General features: G+C 37.8%; 1 protein-coding gene across 2 annotated transcripts in view; it reads right to left on the reverse strand.

Annotated features, from left to right (window-relative positions):
- The window catches only part of LOC121328533 (cell division control protein 42 homolog), a 28,475-nt gene extending 5,246 nt beyond the window's left edge, over positions 1-23,229 (reverse strand). For both annotated transcript variants that reach the window (XM_041273237.1, XM_041273238.1), the window contains exons 1-5: positions 23,143-23,229; positions 4,639-4,785; positions 4,015-4,087; positions 2,197-2,306; positions 1,667-1,864 (exon numbers count right to left, since the gene is read on the reverse strand). In XM_041273237.1, coding sequence (XP_041129171.1) covers positions 1,667-1,864; positions 2,197-2,306; positions 4,015-4,087; positions 4,639-4,743 — 486 coding nt within the window. In that variant the 5' untranslated portion in view covers positions 4,744-4,785; positions 23,143-23,229. The remainder of the gene's footprint in view (positions 1-1,666; positions 1,865-2,196; positions 2,307-4,014; positions 4,088-4,638; positions 4,786-23,142) is intronic.
- Between the last annotated feature and the right edge of the window lie 1,653 nt (positions 23,230-24,882).

Here is a 24,882-nt window from a genome sequence, read left to right on the forward strand (position 1 = left end):
ACTTAACACTAATTTCCTGTTTGTGTAAAGTATTTAAGCCCCCCCAGGGAAGAAATGAATAAAACCAATTGCCCTAGTTCGTACAGCCGAGTGTAAAGGGCATTGGGAAAAGAATTAACTTGACATCCAGATCAGCGGCTCTAATGTAATTTAGTGCTGTTTTGAGACTACTGATCCTATGAAGCACTTCCAGTTGCCACAGTGCTCACACATCAATGCCCTTTCCACGAAGAACTGAAATGAGTGACCAGTACAGAAAACATGCGCTATCCTTGCAGATGAAAGTGGAGATGCTGAAAGTAGTGTATAGTACACCACTGTACTAGAAAAAGAAAGCTGTAGCTGCAGTTCTCGCAAATACTATCTAACTTTCTAAAAAAAACAGAATAGAATAGAATACAGGTCTTTAAACAGCAAAGTGTGGATGCAAGTCGTCAGAGTTTCCGATTTGCTCAATACCCTGAGGTTGAGGACGCCTTGCTTTTGCGTTTTAAAAATGCCTGTTATTTGAATGGGACATGCAGATTTCAAGTTGCAATGTATACTTGCATGTATTTTCAATACAATGCACATTACTTTTAAATGTATAATACCTTCCATTGTACTATAATTTGATTTCAGGTGTTACTGTAATTTTAATAAAAACTGACAGTATGAATTTGGCTTAGACTCCTGATGGGTTTTTTTTTGCCAGTCCCTTGAAATTCACATTAATAACACTTGACCATATAGAGAAACATTTAAATTTCAAAATACCAATATTTGGGTTAACACAACATGCATAAAATAAACACCAAAGTAACCACATATCCGAATGGTCAAAACGAGAAAAATCCATGCAGTATATTGAAGCCTAGTAACACCAGGAAGTGAGTGTTATAGCACACATGCCTTTTTGTAACCCATGTTCCTTAATGTTATTACAGTTGCATCACCCAGCTTATCAATTACTATGACTCACCACAATAAACTAAATTAGAACTGCTAAAATTATATAGATAATAAAACTTACAAAATATAACAGTGTGATGATATTCCCAAAGTAAATCAATGGAGTGTTTATTTGTGCGATAACATTTCCATTGTAAAGGCATGGAAAGCACCTTCCAATCTGATTTACTAGACGCTGGAATCAGAAGCAAGCACAACGCTCATCTTCCATAGTGCCTGGGATTCACCGATTTATAGTCCAATAGTTTAACCCATGTAACTGTTTTAGCGAATATAATGTTATACCTCCACTTTCTTGTTTTTCCACCAATGCATTTTTGCAAAACTTAATGCTTAACTGCTTTACAGACAGATCTGTTAGTGTGGCTTTGTATCAAGTTACATTTATCATGTAAAGATTTTAAACCAGTTTTAGAGATATGGTCAAGGTAGGCTAGTGGGTCTTCCAATTGTTCACTCAATTAAATTTGTCAGAAGCAATGTGCACATCATTCGCTGTCTGAACCTCAAACCCCTCTGGACTCGAACGAGTTCTGGTTTAGCTTCTTGGAGTGTTTCTGTACAGAATACTGGATGGAATATCCAGTTATCACATTCCATTAGTCAGGACAAACAGATTCCAGCTCACTGGCTTGTTTCTCATGGCTGAGGAGCCACACTTCTCTCCATGGCTTGTTTGGAGTTGCTTTGCAAGTAGCCATGCTTCCCCACTCACCTGCGTGAGGGCAGAGCACTCCACGTATTTGACTGCCTTCAGGTCCCGGGCCAGTTTTTCTGCAGTCTCGGGGGTGATGGGCTTCTGTTTGTTCTTGGCGAGTTTCTCGATTGTTGACGGGTCGTCTCTCAGGTCAATCTGCGTCCCAACCAGCAGGAATGGAGTCTTTGGACAGTGGTGAGTGATCTCTGGTACCCACTGTTATGGAGCCAAACACAAATCACATTGACATTCCACTAAAAACAGGAAAAGGCAAACAAGATTCACACAAGACAAAAATTTGCTTGGGTAACTTTTTCTCTTTTGCAAATGCATTTCTGAAATATCATAGATGTGTCAATGGGTGTTTAAAATATACTACACAAGAAGCAATAGATAAAAGTTGACATTTGCAATTTGATGGTTCAATACAGACAAAAAATATATGTACATTAAAATTGCAATACAATAGAGCACTGCCAAGTAACTCCTTGTCTAGTGATGCTTACACATTGGAAAATACACTAAAAGAAAAACACATCGAGACAAACCTTTTCTTTAACATTTTCAAAAGAAGAAGGTGAAACGACAGAGAAACAGACTAGAAACACATCTGTCTGAGGATAACTCAGAGGTCGCAACCTATCGTAATCCTCCTGACCTGAAAAAGAAAAGATAAAAGTAGTTGGTTTTTGGAGAGGCGCTATTTGGCCCATCAATGTCCGGTTCCTAGAACATTGTGGAGGCAGGCCTGAGTTTTAGCTTTTGCTGACATAAACCTACACTAGCTGACATTACAATATTTGAACGGTCTTATCAGAAACCATTTTAAAATACTGCCAAACATCTGTCACTTTGAAGCCAACTTCATAAACCATGAGCTGCAGTACTACTCAGACGTGGGGCACCAGGACAATAAAATAAGTCTCTCAATACATATGAATCTTTCTACATTGTTTCTAATTGTGTAAGACAGGTATAAGTGAGACAATAACACTATTGTGCTTATTTTTAACCCAGTTAAAAGGACGTGTGTAATAATGGCATGTCCTGTTCCCTTGGCTGCACAAATGCAGTTCAGTGGTACATTTTTTTATATGGGTCAAAAACAGCTGAGAGTCGATATAAAACCAAACCAATCATAACAGACTTGCATCCCTACAAATAAAATACAAGACAAGCCAGACCTGTACCAATGGCAGCTGTGCTTTGCAGGGTATGGTGTACCCTTCAAGCTACTTTACACTTCGGGCATATCAACAAATTGTGTCAACTATTCCATTGTCTTGCGCTTAGTTCACATTCATAGTTTTGTGCATTGAGATTATCAGCATCCACCAGCTGAATTGTGAAATCCTGGAATAGAGGAATTTCCTGAACAGCTTGCAATAGTACAGGGTGGGACGAGGTGACTGGAAACTTACTCCACTACTAATATCAAGACCTTTCAAAACCACACTGAAAATGTGGATGCAGATAGCCTGGGAACACGAAGATACTTATTAAAAAAAAAAAAAAATTCCCTGCTTTGTTTAATCTTTTAAACCTTAAGACATCTTAAATATTTTCATTTAAATGTATTTACTTACAATTTTAGTAGTGCTATAATTAAAACAGCAAATTCTGTATGACCCTTTCCACTACTACTGATCGTGTTCCTTACAATCACCATTGATTATCAAACCTGACCAGGTAATGACCTCTACAAGAATGCAGAGCAGGTGATCAAATATTTTGATCTTGTTTTGTTGAAAAAGATCTTGTTTACAAGAGAGAGATTACAGGGAGTATCAGAGCTTGTTTTATTTCATGTTACTCTCCATTTTCAACAACACAGCATGCCTTTAAAAGCTAATCAGACTCCCTGTAGTGAGCACACCTTAACTTTGCTGCAACAAATAAGTGGAGCACTGTTTTCCTGACGTGGGCGTCTATGGAGAACCTCTTTGTAAACATCCCACAAAAAGGGAATACCCTTCCAGGATTCTGTATCCAGTCCCTGACCCAGACTGCTTGTCTATCAATTAATATAGTAACAAAAGCTGTACAACTGGAAAAAAGCTGCTTCAAAACAGTGACAGAGCACCTGTGCAGTGCACTTCACTCTCTTCATCTCAAACCCAACAGGTTACACAGAATACGTTTAGTTCAAACATGCAGTTTCCACATTCCCTTGCTTGCACAAATCCAGCTCCGTTTTAAATTCTTTAATTTCCACTTTACCAAAAAATGATTGCTTCCCAAAAACAGCTGAAAGAGTTGACAAAAATCCAAACCGATCATACGCGACTTGCCTTCCTAAGCCACCGTGTTTCCTAATCAATGCATGTTCCCTTCCCTTATACAAGCCAGTTAATATTGCAACATACCTGCAGTATCAAATAATCCTAGGGTGTATGGTTCACCACCAATCATAACCGTTACAGCATAATTATCAAAGACCTAGAGAAGGGGAGAAAAAAATAACATTCAGATATAGGAGGGCCACTCAGCAAACCTAGGACAGCATGATAATTTTGTTCTACATAGTAACAAGTGGCCTTTAAGAACGATGTCTTGGGGGTAGTTGAATAATAGCCTACACCATAAATCTCATTAAGACCACACACCATTAGCCTCCTGAAATGTGCTAAAAGCCTACAAGATATCAACAGCTAAGGCTGGGAATAAAAGAATCTGCAACAAATGTTGCAATGCAAGTCTACTGCCCGCAGAGCTTCAACAACTGCTGGTCAGGCTCTTATACAGCAATGCCTCTCAATTACCAGTAACTGCTGGATGTAGAGCTTTTACTTGATGTCAGACATTTGCTTTGTGTGGGAGGAAGGAAATTAAACTGGCAAGTAGTGTCCCTCCCCCAGTCTTAAATTAAAGTAGATGTTCTATAATTTTAGGAGCACATTCTTAAAAGCAACCTAGTTTCAGGATGTAAGGGTTAGACTATTCTCACCAAAATACAAAATAAACCCCTTAAAGAATTAAAACCGACTTACCGTTGGTACGTATTCCGATGGGAATTTGTTGGTTGTATACGAAATTAAGAGACATGTTTTACCAACAGCACCATCCCCCACTACAACACACTTAATCGTCTGCATAGCTGCTCTCTGTTAGAATCCACTGTTCTCATTCAACAAGATCTGAAACAAAGAGAGAGGCAGTTTATTAATGTGACTCCATTTTCAGTTAACAAAACCGTTTCACATGGCAAGGCAGAGATTCTTGAGGATCTCAGTGTATTGAATATTCTGATATTAACCAGCATACTGTCAATGAAAAGTACCCAAAAGAAAGTATGCAATTCATTACCCTATTAGATGCTGGGGTGCCTGAGGGGACTGTCCCCCACCTGCTGTACCCTTTCCTACGATAACTTTCCTTCTTCAGTCCAATAATCTCCCTGATAAAGACTTCCAAGTGATTCAAATAATGGCTTGTACTGAGAATTTTACACACACACACAAATATACACACACATTTTAAATACCTCAATTAGGAAGTACTACATTAGTTGCACATTTAGAGTTTTACATAACCACCCGACAAAAAAAGTTTCCCATTTAAAGTATTTACACATGTTCACTACTAGCCAGCACTCCAATAAGGTTTTGGGTCAGATTTCCGGTCAGATTTCAAAGTGAATAAACCTGGCTTGTTTTGTGCTGATGTCATGTTCACACCTTCTGCAGATGCTAAGTCTGTCAGCTCAGCGATTTTCCAAACGTTCGCAAAGTACCAGCTAGCGTGGGAAAATGTGGCCTCAACTTGCACAAATTCTGCTTCACCATACATGCCAGGGACATTAAACTTAATCAGAAACCAGAACTGCTAGGCATCATATTCCACATGTAAAGTGTGTATACCAAGAATTGTTTGCGCCGATTTTTACTGATGTGAAAAACACACACACACACACATATATATATATATATATATATATATATATATATATATATATATATATATTTTTTTTTTTATATAAAAAAGATAAAAACTGAAAAGGCAGAAACAAAAGGCCTGCCTGCACATATTATATATTTCTAAAGAAACTATAATAGTATTCCTGGATTGATCACCTTGCTATAGCAATATAAAAGCAACCAGACTCTCTCCAAACACAGACTATTGTATTTTATATAGATTTACCTTCCAAAAATTCAGTTGACAGATAGGTCAATTAGTAGGTTAGGTTGAAGTGGACCAAGACTGCGCTGAGAAATCCAGTGGCTTCGTCACAAGCATGCACTGCAAGAATCAACTGTACCATCTGTATTGTACTGAAACCCAGATGCATAGGTCACGTGTTTCTGGCAATTCCCAGGCAGGCTACAAGCTGTCCTGTCATTTCTCTAGCTACCGCATGCAGTTTCCTCATAATTGAGAAGCCGAGAACCACCAAAAAGTAAAAGCCTGATAACATGCAAGCTGTGGAGCAAAATTTCCATGTGTACTCATTGTGCATTAAATTCAAATATCATACGTAATTCATATTTTTTCAATGTGTAAAACACCTTTTAAAAAGCTATCAAAAGCATTGTTACACATTCAAAATAAACTGTGTACTGTTCATACTCAAACTACACTGTGAATCAATTTCATAGACTTTAGTTTTACTTTCATTTTTGTTTCGCATCCAGTATAGATATCTCTAGCGCTCGGTAGAACTGCAGTCGATACAGAAAACTCAAAATATTCCCCAAAAAACAAAATCACAACGTACCTGACCCTAAAGACATGCAGCACATGAAAAATGTTAGGGGTCATTTATTGTGCCCCCTAGCCGCTTCTCAAACTGCATGTTGAAATGTTGAGCCTTAAGCTCTTAATGTTCTGTACAGTGCAACTTAAACACTGCTGAATCAACTGGGCCCATTCAAAACAGCTTGACAACAGAGCAACTGCTTTAAGACTTGCTTTTAACTTTGACACCCAGCGATGGCATTGGGTCAATGGGTTTGACCTTCAACAGGTCAAGCAGCAGCAGATCAGAACATCAAGTTTCAGAAATTATAGCACCTTAACAAACCAATTTCTAAAAAGAAATTACAATTTAAATAGTACATTTACTTATGTATACTGCAATTCATAAGTCACATCATCTCCAATGATCTGATCATTCCTGCTAAAGTAAAATACAGAATGCAATATATACAATTATTATTATTATTATTTTTTTAAATAATGCTGTTATATATTGATAAAGGGATGGCAGATGTGTGGGAGTGTATCTGAAATGACAGGCAGCTGCTGCAGGGGCGTGTCACACAAACACATGGAGGCATCTGCATGCAAAACTGTAAAAGTGAAAGTACCATAACTACTAGGATTTCATTTCAGGTTTAAAAATAAAACAAAGGACAGATTCATATTGCTGTTAAAAACACCACATAAGGGAGTGGAGATTTTGCTGCCTGGGGGCTGGATCAAGCACTTTAAAAATCCACATTTATACATGTAAAAAATGTACAGGCCTACATATTTGGCTTTCATATTGTTTGTTAGATGCAGACCCCTATTCGGGATTTCAGCTGGTCTTTGCAGTTGACTTCTATGGTTTGCAGGATACTCGGCGAGTCAGTCTTGTTGCAACACTAACACCACTCCTGCAGAGCAGACACTATGTTCTGGTGTTGATGATATTAGCCAAGTCAATAATGCAGTGCCACTCAATCAGATTTCATTTTATACTGAATCTACACGTTTCCATTGCGTATCCTGCTGTGCACTACACAGTGCTTCTCAATCCTGGTCCTTGGGGACCCCTGTGTCTTCTGGTTTTAATTCTAGCTGAGCTCTCAATTACTTAACTAAACCCTTCATTGAACTGATAATTTGCATAATTAGGCCTTTAATTGTTTTCCGCTATTAGACAGTTGGAGATTACAGCTCAACTATAAAATGTTTTAAGTAGTTTGAAATCTGCAACTTTTTTACGAGCTGAGCAATTAAAAAAGAGCTTAAAAGGATAAAAACTTGTTGAAATGAATGCAAATTAAACATAGATCCGTTTAGAAACTGCACCTGTAAACTCGCAGGCACGAGACAGTCCACTGGAATTCCAAAAAACACAAACCTTTTAAGACACCGAAATAGTTTAAGGGTAGAAGGCCTCAGCCTGAGCAGCCTATTGAAAATACAAAGACAACAATGCGATACATTTAACCAGCTTGCGATATTAACACAGCTTTACACCACTTTATTCTGGAAATATACCGAAAGCCCAGTAAACCAGGAACTATGATTAATCTAAACAAACGCAAGCAAGCCACAGAAGCTGTCAGGATGTGACAATTGGGAGGAGCCCTAAATTCACAATGAAATGAACAGCTTGCAAACATCCTTACGGTATTACAAACTCTCCCTTTAAAACCCAGATGTCACAATCTCAGCAGGGAGGAAGGTTTCCATGAATCAGTCAGGAATTAATTAAAATCAATGTCTTAATCAACATTAAATAAACAGAATCCATCATCATTCTCAAAGTGAGTGCATTACCTCAGCTGTGCTTCCAGAGCTGGACAGCCTATTCACATTCAACTTGGCAATTTAATTTTGTTAACAGCGGCTAAGATACAGTATGTTTCTCTTCCCGTTACAGCATAAGGAACAAAAGCAATAACGAAATGTCCTTTGATGTGGTCAGTCACAATATAATTACTTGGCATGAAAATCTCCTGCCAAGTTCCCTTTTAGACCCTAATCAGGGTACGTCTTTAGAATTAAGGTTGATTAAACGTGGACTCCAGGCTCCCTAGTGTTCTCTGTGAATAGAACAACATGTGTAGCATGTAGGGATGGGAATTTTAAATGTTTAGAACTAAGGAAGCAATTAAATGTTGAATAATATGCTAGACGTATAAACGGTCATGTGACAAATGTCAAACGCACATTTATGTATTAATTTTAGTAATTTCTCATCAGTGGTCCGACATGTATCCAACTGCTCTAGTGCCAGCCACAGTAAGGGCAGACATTATAAAAAGTAAGGGGTTTGGCAATTGCCTCCTAGTAACTTTTCTAATTGGTGCAACAAAGTGACACTGGGGTGGGTTATACTCTAGGTCGATCTGGGGCTTCTTTGCCTCAATCATGCTGTAGTAGGCGTGGTATGGTATCAATTCCACAGTGGGGTTAGACAGTAATTGACAAACATTTTTTTGGAGTTTGTTATATATTTAATAAAATATATGAAAGGAACAAGGCAAAGCCATGTTTGTAAGCAGTCTGAGAAACTGGATGAGAAAACCACTGTATGTAAACTATGCAAAATAAAACTGCCGTACCACAAAAACACAAGTTCAATGCTTCACCACTTGAAATGTAAACATTCAGAATTACTGTGGATGGAGCTACTGATGGCAGTAAAAAGCAAACATCCACAACATTTGCTATAGATTGGGCCGAACCAGGTGTGATCACATTATCCCCTATGAGGACAGTACGTGTGAATCATGAATGCAGCAGTTATTATAATCAGTGTAAGATTATCCCAATACTGTGCCTACCCGTAAAACAATAACAGCGAGGCTGGAAAAACTTAAAGAAAAGCATGCCGCAGCTGTTCATACAACACTTTCAAAAGGGAGAAAAAGTTGCGATTACCACGGACTCGTGAACCCCCCCCCCCCCCCCCCCCCAATTTTCCCGCAGGCAGAAGGCTTTTTTCACTTGAAATTGTTCTGTGTGATTTTGGACCGAATGGCCATTTATGTTTAGTACAATTTTGAATACTGTACGTTATTCAGTAATTCTTGACCATATACAATTAACTGCACAAGGTGGCAAACATTACATTCATTACTTCATATCAGTGGCGGCGGCAGGATTTAATTCCTGGCTGGGACCCAAATTTTCATGGACGGGCCGTTTATGACAATGACGTAAACGTAACGACGTACTTACCATTATGCGCAATGAGGACACTCTATACTGTCAGAAATAGCACCGTATTCTCCAAGAACGCACACTCTACCAAAACATTAAATCGGACATCCGATTTACCTCCAACAGGCATAGCAGCACAAATTCCGTAACATTAGCGAGCTGCAAGTCACTCTCACACAAAGAAAATGAGTTTCCGACAAAAGCTCTCAAACGTGTATTTGTCTTTCCCAAGTGAGTTTAAATTTAAAAAGCTCTCATACAGTGACTAAAAGTGAATGTCAATACTTCCCTTTGAGCTTTAGAAAAGTGTCAGTTATATGGGAACAAAAACAAAACAGGAATAGAGTCATGAGTTGAGCATAACATCCATCCCAGCTGCATCAGTCAACTGAATTCAAAATTGATAAAATGTAGGAACTTACATTACTGGCGCATTTGTTGATCGTCTGTTCGTTTTCTTTTTACAAAATTTGTCGGTACATAGCTAATGCGTAAGACACAAACATAGCTCCGGTTTACTGCAAAGTTGGCTAAACGTTCTGTATTATATTTCTTAGCAGACACCCTTATCCAGGGCGACTTACAATTGTTACAAGATCTCACATTATTTTGCGCATACAATTACCTATTTATACAGTATAAATAACTAAACAGCAGCTGCACAAGCTGGTTGCTTGCATGCCTTGCAATGAAAGAAAAGTTTCTGTTTGCTGCCGACGCACTTAACCTTGATACTATACTATCGAAGATGCAAGATCTCATATCTCAGCCGTCCAATCACCAATCTTTTTTTCATAACCATGACAACAGTACTGGGGTGGGTGGGACGGATATATATTTTTTGAACCACAAGGATGAACTAGACTCACCGCAGCGGATACAGTCTGATACGGCTTGGCATGAAACTTTTTAATTGTTAAATCGCTCAATAACTGGGTAGGCCCATGAGCAAAATGGATGGGCCCAGGCCCCTCAGGCCCAAGCGTGGTGCCGCCCCTGCTTCATATATTACTTGACTGTGTGTTATACTTGCATTTAAAATAGAACTTGTAGCAATGCTTGGGAGGTTTATGAACACTAGCACAGTATGTGGAGGAGTGGCGTTTGATTAGAGTACTCGGAAATTTTCAAAATATCTTGAAAATCCCACCTCTACTATCAAAGAGAACAAACTTAAATCTGAGGCAGACTAAGTCACAGTGCTCTTTTACAATTCCAAAATATTGTGCTATTTTATCCCTGGTAATTACCTTTTCCCAGAAGTTTTTGTTTTGTAAAATGAACCTTTAAGAAAACACACTATTCTAAAAACACTACACTATCTCAAAATGTGTTCAATATGTACATAGTTCTATCTCCACTGACAACTTTAATTACAACCATAAATAAAAACATTTTAATATACACCTTGTGTACGTGTTTTTTTTTCTTTTTTTACCTTAACCTTGTAGTTAAGTCTTTGCGTTGTTAAAACATTATTTGCTTATTTAGAGTTTATTTGCTTAGAAAATACTAACCAACAACAGAATACAATATGAAGAGAGTGTGTGTGTGTGTGTGTGTGTGTAGATATGGTTTAGACATTTAAACGTTCATAAAAATGAACCAAAAACACATCTGTTAGTGTGGTGGTATTTAGACAGAAGCAGTGAAGGTGGTACTTAACAACTGTACAGTTACAGGGGAAGCACTCAAGTAAACAAATAGCATTTCCGATTTCCATCTCCATGCCCTCCCAGATCTATTCACTTACCATAGACTGTTTCCAAAACTATGCATGGTGGTCAAAAGCTATGCTTTGACTTCAGTTGTGCTCTTTTGCCATGTTCCCATTCACAATTATCACAGAGGCCTGATAAGAACTGATCTTAACCAGGGAATCACCTTTGTTCCGGATTGCCTACAGTCAAGCACGTGCAGATTGAATTCTCCATTCTAAACAAAGCGCCCACACCTTCTCCCTCCTCCTGGTTTCCTGTCAGTAGCTGTGTTTAGTTTCCTTTCTGCTGTGCTGCCTAGAGCTGCTCTGCAGAGCTCTGCTGCAATGAGACAACAGCTCGCTAGAAACAGGGGAATCACACTGCTTCCTTCCACAATCAAACTGCACAAACACAAATCCGACCTCATCTGTGCATATAAACCGCATACCAAAAACACAAGCTTAAAGCAATTCAACAAACCAGTGTCATTGCACATTTAAATAATGACAATAATAAAAGCTGCTGGCCAATTAACAATTGAGATTCAAAACGCAGTGATAACTATTTGAACAGCTTGACAAAGCGAAGGCAATCCTTCCACCACGTCAATTAAATCTGTTTGGATTTAATATTGAATAACGCTCAGATGGATTTGTACTGTATTTCCAAGCCAGCAATAAAAAAATAAGCCCTTCAGTTTAACAGACTGCCATCAAATGTACAATTAGTCAAAAATGCAAGTAATGGCATCCAAACAGGCTGCTAGCCACCATGTTCATTTCTGGTCACAATTCAGCCCAAGTGTGTATGCTCCATTAAGCTTAGAAAGAAAGAAAACAAAGTTAGATAGGGCACTGTTTTTAAAATAGACACGTTAACCTATAAAATTGGGACAAACATGTTCTATTTTCACAATTTGGCCTGAATGCACCAAATCTCAGAGCTGAAGCACAGTGATTTGTTCGGTCTAACATTGGATAATAGTACTTTAAATCAGGCTAGATTACTTCTGTTGACTGTGCTGTCTGCTAAGGGACATCCGTAGGAGTACAATGTATGAACTAAGCTTTAATGACTGATGTGGAGGTCATTCATTACCTGCTACATAATGAGAGTTGTGACAAAATATCCACAGCCAAAGGTGAGGGGCAGGGTAGTGTTGTAACATTTCCTATCATTGATTACCGGCTGAATAAATCAAATATGTAACATTTCTTAATGTGTCTATGAAAGTGGACTTCTTTATCTCCAGATCAATACGTTCTACCACAAGCCTTAGAACTTTGTAAATGTCTAAACTACAGGTCAGGTGAACGGGAAGAGGCTGTTTAGCCTATCTAAGCATGTCGCCTTGCTAATTACAGATGTCAATTGTCTTAAAGGATCCAAATGATTCTACTGTGTGAAGGAGTGTTTCCTTCCCTCTGTCCCAAGTCTATCTCCACTTAATTTTGAACTGTGTCCTAGGATCCTGATTTCCAACTCATTTTAGGATTTTAAGGCCTTCAGAATCATGTCCTCCCTAATTCTTTATTCTAGGCCAAAACAGATGAAGTTATTCAGCCCATCTTCAATCCTTTAAGCCTAGGGATTAGTCTGATTGCTTTGACTCTCTCCAGGGTCATAAAGTCCCTTTGATACCGACAAGAACTGAAAACAGTATTCCAAGTATAGTCTCAGTAGTGCATTATACAGCCTCACCATAATCTCACTGAATATATCCAAGCATTCTGTTTGCCTTTTTGATTGCTTTCCTGTACTATCTGGTTGACGAAAGCTATGAGTCTATTGCAACACCAGGGTCTTCTTGATAAGCCTGTTCTAGTTGACACAGAGTTTAATTTGCCACATTTCTGCCCAGTTCTCTATGCAGTCTAGATCTTTTTTGGATTTGACTGAAAGTGTGTCGGTCACTCCCCCAAGCTTTGAGTCTTCAAATTTGACAAGTAATCTCAATCAAAAACACACACCACAATCTTCAACAATCCCAAAGCATGAGTATACAAAACACTAATACACAAACAATAGTGCAGAAATGTTAGCAAATCCATAAAACCTATACAGCCTGCTCTCGGACCATAAAATAAGTTAACAGAATCTGTCAACCCCTTTGCAACCAACATGAGAAGGCTAAAAAACAACCACAAGGATTGTTACTTCGTTTCTAAACCACATTATATTCTTGACCACAATTTTAACAGGGAGACCCATCTCCCCCACAGTGTTGTGTGCTTCCTCTAAATTTAATCCAAGCAAAAAAAAACACAAGCTTCTTTTAGATCCTTAACCTCCAAAAAAGACATAACTGACTTTCATTTCAGGCAAGCAAATACAGTACTGCCCCTTTGTAAGGCACAATGGGTTAGAAGGCAGCATGATCCTGGCTCCCATCTGCCCCATAAAGCCATTACAGGAACACTTTTACGCTTGTTAGGAGCAACACAAATAGCATGGTCCTGTAACTATAGCATTATAGGGGAGAGCCTATATCTCCAGCAAAGGACACTGAAATAAGGGGCAGTTGCTTTTTGTTCCTCAGTATCGATGAGAAGAAATAAAACTATTACAGGAGAATGTCACAGTGCACACTTTCACAATCAACTTATAACTGACTGGTTACCAACTAAACTCACAGCCTTTTTTTCATTTCTCATATGTATCAAATATGTACTTTAAATATTTTATATGTGAAAAACGTTGAGGACTTGAATGTTTTTAATATGCACTTAAACAAAATGTTGAAAATAGAAATTAACAGGAATAAAAAAAAGACTTAAATGTTCAAAACATGTTTCATTGTGACATTTCTGCTGGTAAAAAAGCAGAAAAAAATTAAACTCCTGAAAAAAGGACTAACAAAAAAACCCCACAAAAACAGCTGTTAGAAAAAGAAACTTGAGGGAGTTCACCTTAATTACAATACCACTTTCAGCAACAGGACTATTTCTGTGCAGCATTGTACAACATAAGCAACTTCATCATTGCCCATTGCAGAAATAGGGCATCGCAGTCTGACATCACTTTGCAATGGGCGTGCAATGCATTGGGATTTCACACTTCAGCCAGGGTAAAGGGGGGAACACTGTGAATCCAGGGTTGAAACACTGCCAACATGTCTCTTACTGTAGGTATGCCTGTCGTGGTACTTAGGTATGAAGATCATTTAAAATTCTGTTCCACTGTGGAAGACAATGCAGTATTATAAAAACATAGGTAAAAGGTTTAAAGCAGACAATTATTGTTAAACATATTTAATTTAAAATTGGTAAGCAACATTTTGACAACTACCTGCCCACCGATGTGTCTGCACTTCCAAACCAGTGACATTCTTCCACTGCCAGGGCACTTCAATGAAAATGACAAAGCCTGATTCTCATCCCGTCTTCACTGGACGTTGGGGACAGTGCGATATATGGCAGTTACAATTATTGCCGATAACTGCATTAGGGCTGTTTTATATTTATATTATATTATAATGAAGTAATAAAGTAAGCTGTACAGTATTTGTTGTTTTCACTAGTGATACTGCAAGTTATCATTCAGCTGCATCTGCTTTATAGCCTGAATATTAATTGTATTATTATTTCCAATACATTTGAACTTATTTCTATCACATATCGATACTTAAATTCCAACTACAATTGTTTTTTTAAAAATCTACAACTACTGCTTTCATTTTTTAATTGCTGTGTGTTCACGGTAGGGAGGGAGGAGAAACACTAGGGCTTTATGTAGGTGCTCAGTTAGTTGTACCTTGGGCTCAAGGCTTGGCTGGTACTCCTATTGTTCTGTACTGCAGATACCTGTTGGCAACAGACTGTGGATTTAGCAACAAGATTACTTATTCTGCTGTATTCACACAAACAAAAGTCTGGGTTAATTTATAAAAATTAACCTACTTTAAGTCTTTAAGTGGTGGTTTGTTTGGCACTGCAGCATATACTAGGGCTACTGATTTTACTTTATCACAGATGGAATCGCAGAATTAGGCATCTTGAATGGAATTTTGCTAAATTCTCCTTGCAACTCAAATTTTCTGCGTTCTTTTTTTTTTGTTTGTTTTGTTTTTCACTACACCCAGCCAAGTCGAGTTTATTCGTCATGTGACTTACGCTCTCGTGTGTCTGCTAAAACTCAACATGGCGGCTGCACCAAAGAAAAAAAAATCTATATTTTAGCAAAAAAACAACAAAAAAAAAAACAGATGTAAACATTTTCTGATTATCTACATGAGGACGGTGGGATACTATTCTGCAAGTTCTACTGTCATTCGATTGATCATGTATGAGTCAATACCATTAAAGATCATATTGACAGTCATAAATACAAGAACAAGAAAGCAAAAAATACGTCAATAATAAAATGGCAAAGTGCTGCATTTTTCAATTCTGAAAAACTTAGACCTAAGGTACTACGCTTAAGGCACAGCTTTCCAAAAGTAAGCTCAATTAATTTCATATTCAATCATTGTTTAGTTTATTTCATTCCACTACCTGCCTTTAATAAAGCTATAAAATTGCTTGCTTTACTGTGTACAGAGGATGTAGTCACTACACACCGCATTGCTGTTTCATAAAGACACTGCGTCTGGAGACACACCTAAACTTAGCAAACAAGAATGCAGAACTGAGCAAAGAAACCTGAGGATTAATTATGCGTTTACATTAAAAAGGGGCGCTATTTAAATTACAACCGGGTGATACACAGCAGTGAACCTGTGTAGTAACGAGTCATCAACACGCCTTTTTTTTTTATCAAAGTGTTTCATATTTTATCCTGGTTCTTGTAATGCCAGTAAAATGCTAAACTTCATTTGTGGAGTAATGCAAACAGGATTACTCTCACATGACATTGCTGACTGTTACCAAACTGTTTCATATTTATTGTAATGCCAGAAATAAACTAAACACCTTTGTAGACTGTACTGCAGTGTTCGTGGAAGACTGTACATGCAATTCTCATCTGGACATTTGTTTTCTGAACTTCCGTAACATTAGGTTTTCCTGCTTATTTTAATACCAGCAATGAGCCAAGTTTGGTTTACAAACATTGACATGTTTGAAGTGTCTTCAGATGCTTTACTTACTATTACAGCAACAACACTGATTCAAAATCTTGGCTAATACAAAATAAATTGTGGCAATATTTATTGACTTACTTATTTTAACAATCAATTCTGGGGAAAAAACATGATTGGCCATTTTTGAAGAATTTGTTATTCCCCCAGAATGGAAAATCAGTTGCCCTATACACCTACATTATGTTTGAGATGTAGGACAGCCGTATTTAATTTAAAAATTACCCTTTCCATCAGACCAGCTACTAGTTCACATGTTATTCTGCACCCTTTAGACCGCCCCCCCATACCTTCTCAGTGTCAGACAGAATACAATTAATTATAATTCTAATTAATTCCACTGTACTTCCTAGTTGAAAACACTACTGCAAATATACAAACGAGAGAAAGCAAACACACTTTCATTTAGCTGATTTGAGAAAAATAAATAAGTACATTCCCCACATGAGCAATTTAGTCCATGTGTAGTTAATGTGCTTAAGCGAGTTTCTCTGAAAATGCAGTCAAGAAAAAACAACTAAGAACAGCGATTCCAGCTAATGTAAAATGTGAGATTTGTCTTTATCACAAGAAAAATCCGAGCGCTACCAGGGATTGCATAAGTCAACGTGTGTTTAAAAGGCATACACTGTCTCTTGTTCATTCAACTACTTCTCTTTCTTTTAAGACAGTGGAAGTCCCCAGTCAGTTTATCCACTGACACAGCAACAAAGGAGAGGAAACTACAGCAACTGTATCTTGAAGAAGCCCTATTCGTGGTTTACCAAAGGGCGGACTCAAAGCATGACAATCAGTGATGACATTCTGATCAAAAAAGCACAATCATTGGCAGAGCAACTTGCTACTTTCTTATTCAGGTTGGCTGGCTTCAGAGATTTAAACGTCGCAAAATCCATTTTAATAAATGTCACAGGGAAGGTTGCGAGTGTGGATGATGCAGTTGTGACTGATGGTTGTATAGTTTTAAAAATGGTTCTCAGTAGCTATGATCTGTATACTATTTACAGCATGGAGGAGTTGGGACTTTTTTTTTTTTTTTTTAGAATGGAACCGAATGCAACCCTTGCTACCGGTCCAGTTTCCAGAAAGAAGAAAAACGAGCAAAGGCTTACAGTAGCTTTGTGTGTGAATGCAGGGAGCGAAAAATAACTGACGGCACTGGCCGCAGTGCCCAAGCTGCTTGCCACAATGCCTCTTACGGTAAAAGTTGACTGCAAACTCACCCATCATTGCCGCTGGAGTCCGTCAGCACCAGCACATCTGATCTACAACCCATTCACAAACTTGCTCAGCACCATCTGGCCCGTTCTGTCACAATTCAATTTAATTCTGTCTAATTCTCTTAATTCTCTCGACCTGTGAGAAAATTACTCAATCATAATGTATTATTGCCATTCTTTTTACTGTGCACATGCCAGCACTAAGCCACGAGAAAGACGTACTGTATCATCGGTTAATGAAGTACAAACAGGAGAGAGGGATGCCGTTAGACTGAGATCAATATGACCGCGCCTCCAGGAATTTAATCACTCGTGTTCACTAGCAGCGTCACTGTGACTTTTTTCCATCTGTGAGCACCATGCCAACTAAAAAAACACTAAATGAAAGGAGGAAGAAAAGCGGTCTTAAGCAGCCCTTTTCAACCTGGAAGAAAATGGTGAAAACAGTAAAATTCATCAAATACCAGTAGAGCAACTCAACAACATATTGTTAGATGAGAAAAAGGACTTATGTGGTATACTGGAAAGCATAGACAGGTATTTAAAGCAACACAAATATGAAAGTTCAAGTTATACAGACTTTTTCAAGCTATTCTAAACAGCTACAACTGATGACAAAAAAATCTACACCAAAGTGTGCATAAGAAGCCAGTAATCATATTTCAGTTTCTGGCGACAAGGATAAATGACTCAACATCCTCTATCTTGCCACCAGAAGCCTCAATACAATTAGAGGCTTATTATGCACACTTTGGTGTAGTTTATACCTTATATTATTCAATTGTATCTATAATATATGCACCTATATATACATACGATTACATTTAAGTCCGTTTGATGGGTAAGAAACTTAAAATATTCAGCAATTACCATACTTTGTTCGAGTAGGTATTCTATAACTGAAACTAGTCCAGCATTCTACTCAAGATTCAGACAGTGAAGCTATGGACATGGAAATACTTCAAACAGTAACTTTATACTGCAGAACTTGTACACAGTTTAATAAACAGTTTCAAATCTCTCTCTCTCTCTCTCTCTCTCTCTCTCTCTCTCTCTCATACCATTTCAATTCTGGATCCTGTTTTTTCTGGATCCTTTGCTAACACTGAATTAATTTTGCTGTTGGGTTGAACTGTGTATACCGCTACTGTACAGAAATAATGTTCTGAATTAAAATACTTCTGGTAAAATATACCGTAGTACTGACAAAACCAGCTAGAGTGCATCTAAATGGTAGCCTACTTATTTTAAAATACAGTATTTCAGCTATGTATTTTTTCCCGGAAACAATCACATTTACGCCACACTCTTCACCGTCACATTAGTCAAAACTTTATAGGTTTGTATATGCAAGTGCTGACTATATTGCTATATTATGAAAGAGAAGGATCACAATTACCACACTGGAAATGTACAATAGTTTAATCTAGGGTGGGACAATATTGAAAAAAATCACTGAAATGATAATATCGGGATAAAAACACAAAATCGCAACATTGCAATTATGACAGTGTTTAAAATACAGTAGAACCTCACTAAACCGAGGACAGGCTACCTGGGATAAAGTTTACACTGCTCAGTTTTAAATGCATTTTCCTTTTCGCTAAAATAGCATTTCTGCAAAGTGTTCTTTGTACACATTACAAATGACTGTACAGTACACAAATAGTAAAATTAAATCTGGTGCATTTATCTATAGGCTACTTTAATAATAGTAGCACAAAATAAATCATGCCTTCTCTGTACACATTTATTGTAGAATTTGAAAATACGATTTTAAAAAGATACTGCACACAGAAATAATAAATCAATTTTAAATGTATATAGAAGTTTACAGCGTATGCGTGGCTGCAAGAAAGAACACATCGTCTACCTGCTATTTTCTAAAGTCATCCACAATTGTTTTCTGTTGGTATGATAACCTTGCATAACATAGCACATTCTGCACATAGGGCACCTCCATGTTCTCCAAGAGTACCGAAACAGATTCTGAACTAGTAGTGTTTTTCTTTTTTGTGAAGAAGTTTTGAAAGTGTGCTCATTGCTGCTTCCACTCACCGCCTTTTCACAACAAAGCACTGGGCCGTCATTGTTACGGCAGAAGTGGTGGCTAATTAAATATGACTAGCACAGATGGAATAAACGTAAAAATAGCATAAATTCAGCGGTCTTTAAAATGTCATAATGAATACAATATAGTACTTTTCCTATACCTCAAATTATTATAATGCAGTTTTTTTTTTTTTTACCGTGATTTCTGTTTGATACGATATTGAGTTAATGTAAATCATCCCAACTGTATGCAGATGTAAAAATTTCATTTTGGCATACAAACAAGGCGCCTCCATATACCCCTGCACTCTGATACTATTAACCAGTGCTAAATAACATCCCCTTCAAGTTTTGTCAAAGATATATTTAAAAATGTAAATGGACAGACAAATAGTCTCCATATACGCCAGTATAAATGGTACATAATGCAAGTTTTGGGACAATTGGACAAGCGGTTCTAAGTGTACATACATTCACATGGCACGCCTGCCTGCACATTGTGCTGGACACGCACTCCCAGCACAGGATAACTGGCAGGCCAAGATGTGCACTAGAAAAACACACGAGTATTCCTGTTGAGAACCGAGGCTTGCCTCTGATTCGTGTGTTCTTACAAAGTAGCACCAAGAACAATGGACATCAAACAAATACATCATTATCCAAGGGATGAAATCACCAGAGATGGGGATAACCAGTAATAGAAGTGGAAAAACATGATGAAACTTAGCTTTAACATTATATAGATAAGTGACTGATTGGATTGGATTGTGAGGATACACAAAGGTGTCCATCTGTATGTTACACTAGTTTCACATAAATCTTGAGAAGGTAAGTTTTTTCCAAAAAATGTTAATCGGTCATTTTAATATACTTTAGGAAGACAAACTGTTTTTAATGTTTAGAGCAAGGTGACAATACAGCATTCATGCATACAGTTCTGATTGCATTTTTTTTTCTGGTAGCAAAGATTTGTGGGAACACTGTTGCTCTCCACTCATGTGGCAAGCAGTCTATTTCCAACCCGATCACTTCTTGAGCAAGGGAAGTTAATGATGGCCAAATGGGTAACGTGCATTGATAATCCAAATTAAAAGAACTAAGGTCCTCTTGTGGGAAACAACTGGCTTATAAAAGCCCTATCCAAGGCTTTTAACAACCTAAGGGGATAATCTCTTGTCAGTACTAAAGGAAGAGATGGAAGCAGAATAAAGAATGAGCAGCAATGAAACAAAGCCTACAGAGAAGCAGAGTTTGAGGTCCCTTTCAACTGCTCACATGCTTAAAAGCCACTGTACTGGTGTTGTCCCTGCTAGTGGCAGAAACTGTTGTCTAAAGCCCCTTTCACACTGGCACGCCTACCTGGGTCTTGACCCGGGTTCTGGCTACGCAGGTCACAATCCTGTAGTGTGAAACCACATATCTATGTCATACATCAGGATGTGGGTCAACATGCTTTGACCCGGGTTGAGCAAGACAAAATGCATGATGGTGGTTCGTAAGTCGCCGAAATAAACAGCCCCGTCTGCGTGAAGGTTTCACTTCCACAAGTAACATCGGTTTATTCTGTTCAGCCATATTTTTGTTTCTTGACACAGCAATGTTCAGATTGCAGCAGGGATGAAGAAAGATTTGCATTAATCAACATTTGGGTCGATGGTTCAATCAATTGAAGCTTGGATGGAAGAACCATAACAAGCTGCTTCCGGAGCACTGACACACACATTGTGTACTTGCGTCTGTCACCCAGCCCTTTAGAATGTTTGTGTTTGGAGGTCCAGAAAACACTTCCAATCCTTTGTTGGAAATGCCACAGAAAGAAATGGAAAAAAAAACCTACATACTATTTCCAATAAACCTATCCTAGGAATTCCAAATATGGAACACAAATTGACCTACCAGTACCAACTCTTTGAATAAAGAAAAGATGAAGGGCCCTTTCTTTCAGTACTGTAAGCAATACAAACTCTGGGGTTATTGCCAAGGGACTTAAACAAGGTCAAGGCAATTCAGCAGTTACAAAACAACACAGTACACTATTTTGGATAAACAGAAGCTATCCCATTACAATGTACATGTTAAATGTTTCAGGGAGTAAATCTTGGTCAAATTTGCTTGCAGATTTTCAGATATATTTCCTCCTCACTAACCACAATGTTTTGCCAATAACCATGTTTTCCACTTTAACACAAACTTGCCGCTCTCAACACGTTACACTAAAAGTGGCAAATAAATACAAACAGCTATGTTACAAAGCACCCATGGGCTCAAACATGTTGTATATGTGATATTAGAAACCCAAGTGACTAGAGATAAAACAAGGAACTTTCCTCGCTGCACACCAAAATTAAAAAAAGAGCCTTTTTTTCCCACACTGCAATGAAAAGTTGTCACTCTGAGCTGATAACTGTACTCTTTACTGTGAACAGACTTTGAAACATGGTGTCCATCATAATCACAACACAGTAATTACCGGTATATATGTTATTTAGGCATACGTTGTTTAATTAATAGTTACAGTGTATCCTCATATTCCACGCATCCTAAAATCATTGCTCTTAAATTCTGTATAAAAAATATCCCAACACTAATACAGTGAAAAGACTAAAATCTACAGGAAGGGGGAGCGAGTTGGAAATGCTTGGATGACAACAGCCGTTATAATGACAGGTCAGCAAAATGACTCGCCCCAATTACTTAACAATAAAACATAAAGTAACACTAAAAAAACATTTCGTAAATATTTAGTTCTTGCGACACTCCCCTTTTCTTACTGTTCAAGCAAAGTAACACCCAGAAATGGCTTGTCATTTCACACAGCTGAACTGAATTACTACCAGAATTATCAGACCCCTTTTCAATGTGATCGGTTAGCTACCTACATTGATTATCCTTCAAATGCTCGTCCTGCAGCAGTTGCACTATATGCAGCAGACTGTGACATGTCGTGCAATCCTTTTTTTTCAATACCACCATCTTCCTACCGGATGTTTAATGGTTTCATGACATATACATTCATTACACTACATAGTCTTCCACTGATTAATAAATACAATTACTAATTCTTGCATTGCATTTCACATATTCCATTTGCCGTTTTCTGGTACAATTTCAATTTCTCGGCAGTTTGTGAGTGTTGTGCTAGTCTGTGCTCCTTCCTCCCATCCTCTCTACTCAGCGCAGTAATAGACTCGCCATTCTGTCTGTACCGAGCGACAAAACTGACTGCATCGGATATAAAAAAATAAAAACAAACTTCACTGTAATCATTAACACGCCACTGAGAATCCAACGAACGCGTTCAAAACGCATCGCTCCTTTTTAACAGCTATTCAATTCAATATTGAAATGCACTTCCTCCCAGTCCTACACATTTACAACAGGGGACTCCGACTCGAACCAAAAACACAATCAACCGCACCTCGGGTCACATCACAAGCAAACCATAAAGCGACGAACACCTTCTGCATTAATATAAGGTAAAACGCGTGATTACGGTAAATAGAGTGTGAAACCGAGCATTATTGTCAGAATATTTATAATGATTTTCTACCCCGGTTTTCTTACCGTGTCGTCCTGCTGTGTGTGTCTATGCCGGGCGTTGGCAGCTTTGCGCTCGGGGTTTCTCAATCAGAACTACAGGGGCACGCAAAGCACGCACGATGCGTCAGATTTCCGCGCACCATATGCACGTCCACGTAGTTTGGGTACTAGCTGGGTCGGTGTATTTTTTAATCTATCTATAAAACTTGTGTGTATTTTTATGATTAACATAGTTTGAGAAACCCGCAGACATTTTTGGCACGAAGTTAAATTCCACTAACAATACATATTTGGTATATTGCAGCAGGTCGCCAAAATTTCTGGAGGAAAACAGGTTTTATGGGTCTGATAAAGCAAATATTTTGGTCGCAAATATTTATGGATTTACAGTATTTAAAATGTAATCCAAGTGACAACCCGCTGTTATTTTTCTAACATTATATAATTAAATACTGTATAGCATTATATTATAAAAAAAATACAGTACATTAAAACCTTTTTTTTTTTTTTTTTTTTTTTTTTTTTTTTTTTTGTTGGGGTGGAGGTCCAGTAAAGAAAAATTCAATTTGAATGTATAAACATGAACATGAAGAATAAAGGAAACAGACTAAGTATTCTTAATAGGACCATTCTGAAATGTCTACTTTCTGCTGCACTGCTCTTATTTATTACAGGTGATGTATTCGTTCGAGAGCCCCTGCATTAAAGGGAAAGAAATAGCAGGTTTTACTGTGAGTGAGACACGCTTAAGCATGTCATCTAATTACAGTCACAATAACCACTTGCAATGGATCTGTTTGCATCTGGGAGCCATATTCTTGTGTAAAATGATAATTATGTCACAATCATGTCACATTTCTGTATACAGTAAGAATACTTCTCTGGTTCTTCATGGTTTAGTTTAGTCTTCTGTGCACTTAGCTATATCAGAAAGCAGCATTGTTTAACAGTCCAGTTTGTTTACAGTCCCCAAAGGTTGTTTTAGTATTAGCAACAGAAGCTATCTCTCCACTTGAAAACAGCTCAGTCTGTGAGACAAACAGATATAAGTACAGTAGTTGATTACAGAGATTTGCAAGCTGGATTTGAACTCGGAAGCAAATAGCCCCCCCCCCCCCAAAAAAAAAAAAATATATATTTTCAAAAGAGATATCAACATTTTTGGCAAAATAGAACGTTGGGTACGTAGCCTATCAATTTTTCCAAATTATAAATGCTTGAACTGAAATGTATTTAAATATTTCAGGGAGCAAACTGCTTTTTCCAAATGGTGTTATATAGTGGAACTCACACTTAGTTTGCTGCCTGTACAGAGTGCAGCTCCGAAGACACGAGTCTCTGTCTATTAGGTTTGCACAACTCCAGTGTGATAATACAGGAGACACCTAGAGATGAGATGAGATATCTGATCTCTCTCTCTCTCTCTCTCTCTCTCTCTCTATATATATATATATATATATATGTCTCATAGACCAGCTTGTCATTTTCTAATGCCGTCACTTTGTATTATAATAAATAAGCTACATCCGCTGTACAGATAAGCATGTAATTGTATACAGTATGTTGGCTGAAACCCTCAAAGGAAGTACAGACTTATTAAGTGTAGTTGGCTGTACAGTATTCCCTACATTATCATTTGTAATTTTTTTTATTAGTTGAGTAGGGACCATAAATGTAATCTTCACATTTACTGGCCTCTAAGCATTAATGTTTCCAAGGATTTTGTGTGGTTCAGTTTAAATATTGTGTTATTTTCAAAAGCTG

Source organism: Polyodon spathula, chromosome 16, assembly GCF_017654505.1.
Source record: "Polyodon spathula isolate WHYD16114869_AA chromosome 16, ASM1765450v1, whole genome shotgun sequence".
In the NCBI taxonomy this organism is placed as follows: Eukaryota; Metazoa; Chordata; class Actinopteri; order Acipenseriformes; family Polyodontidae; genus Polyodon; species Polyodon spathula.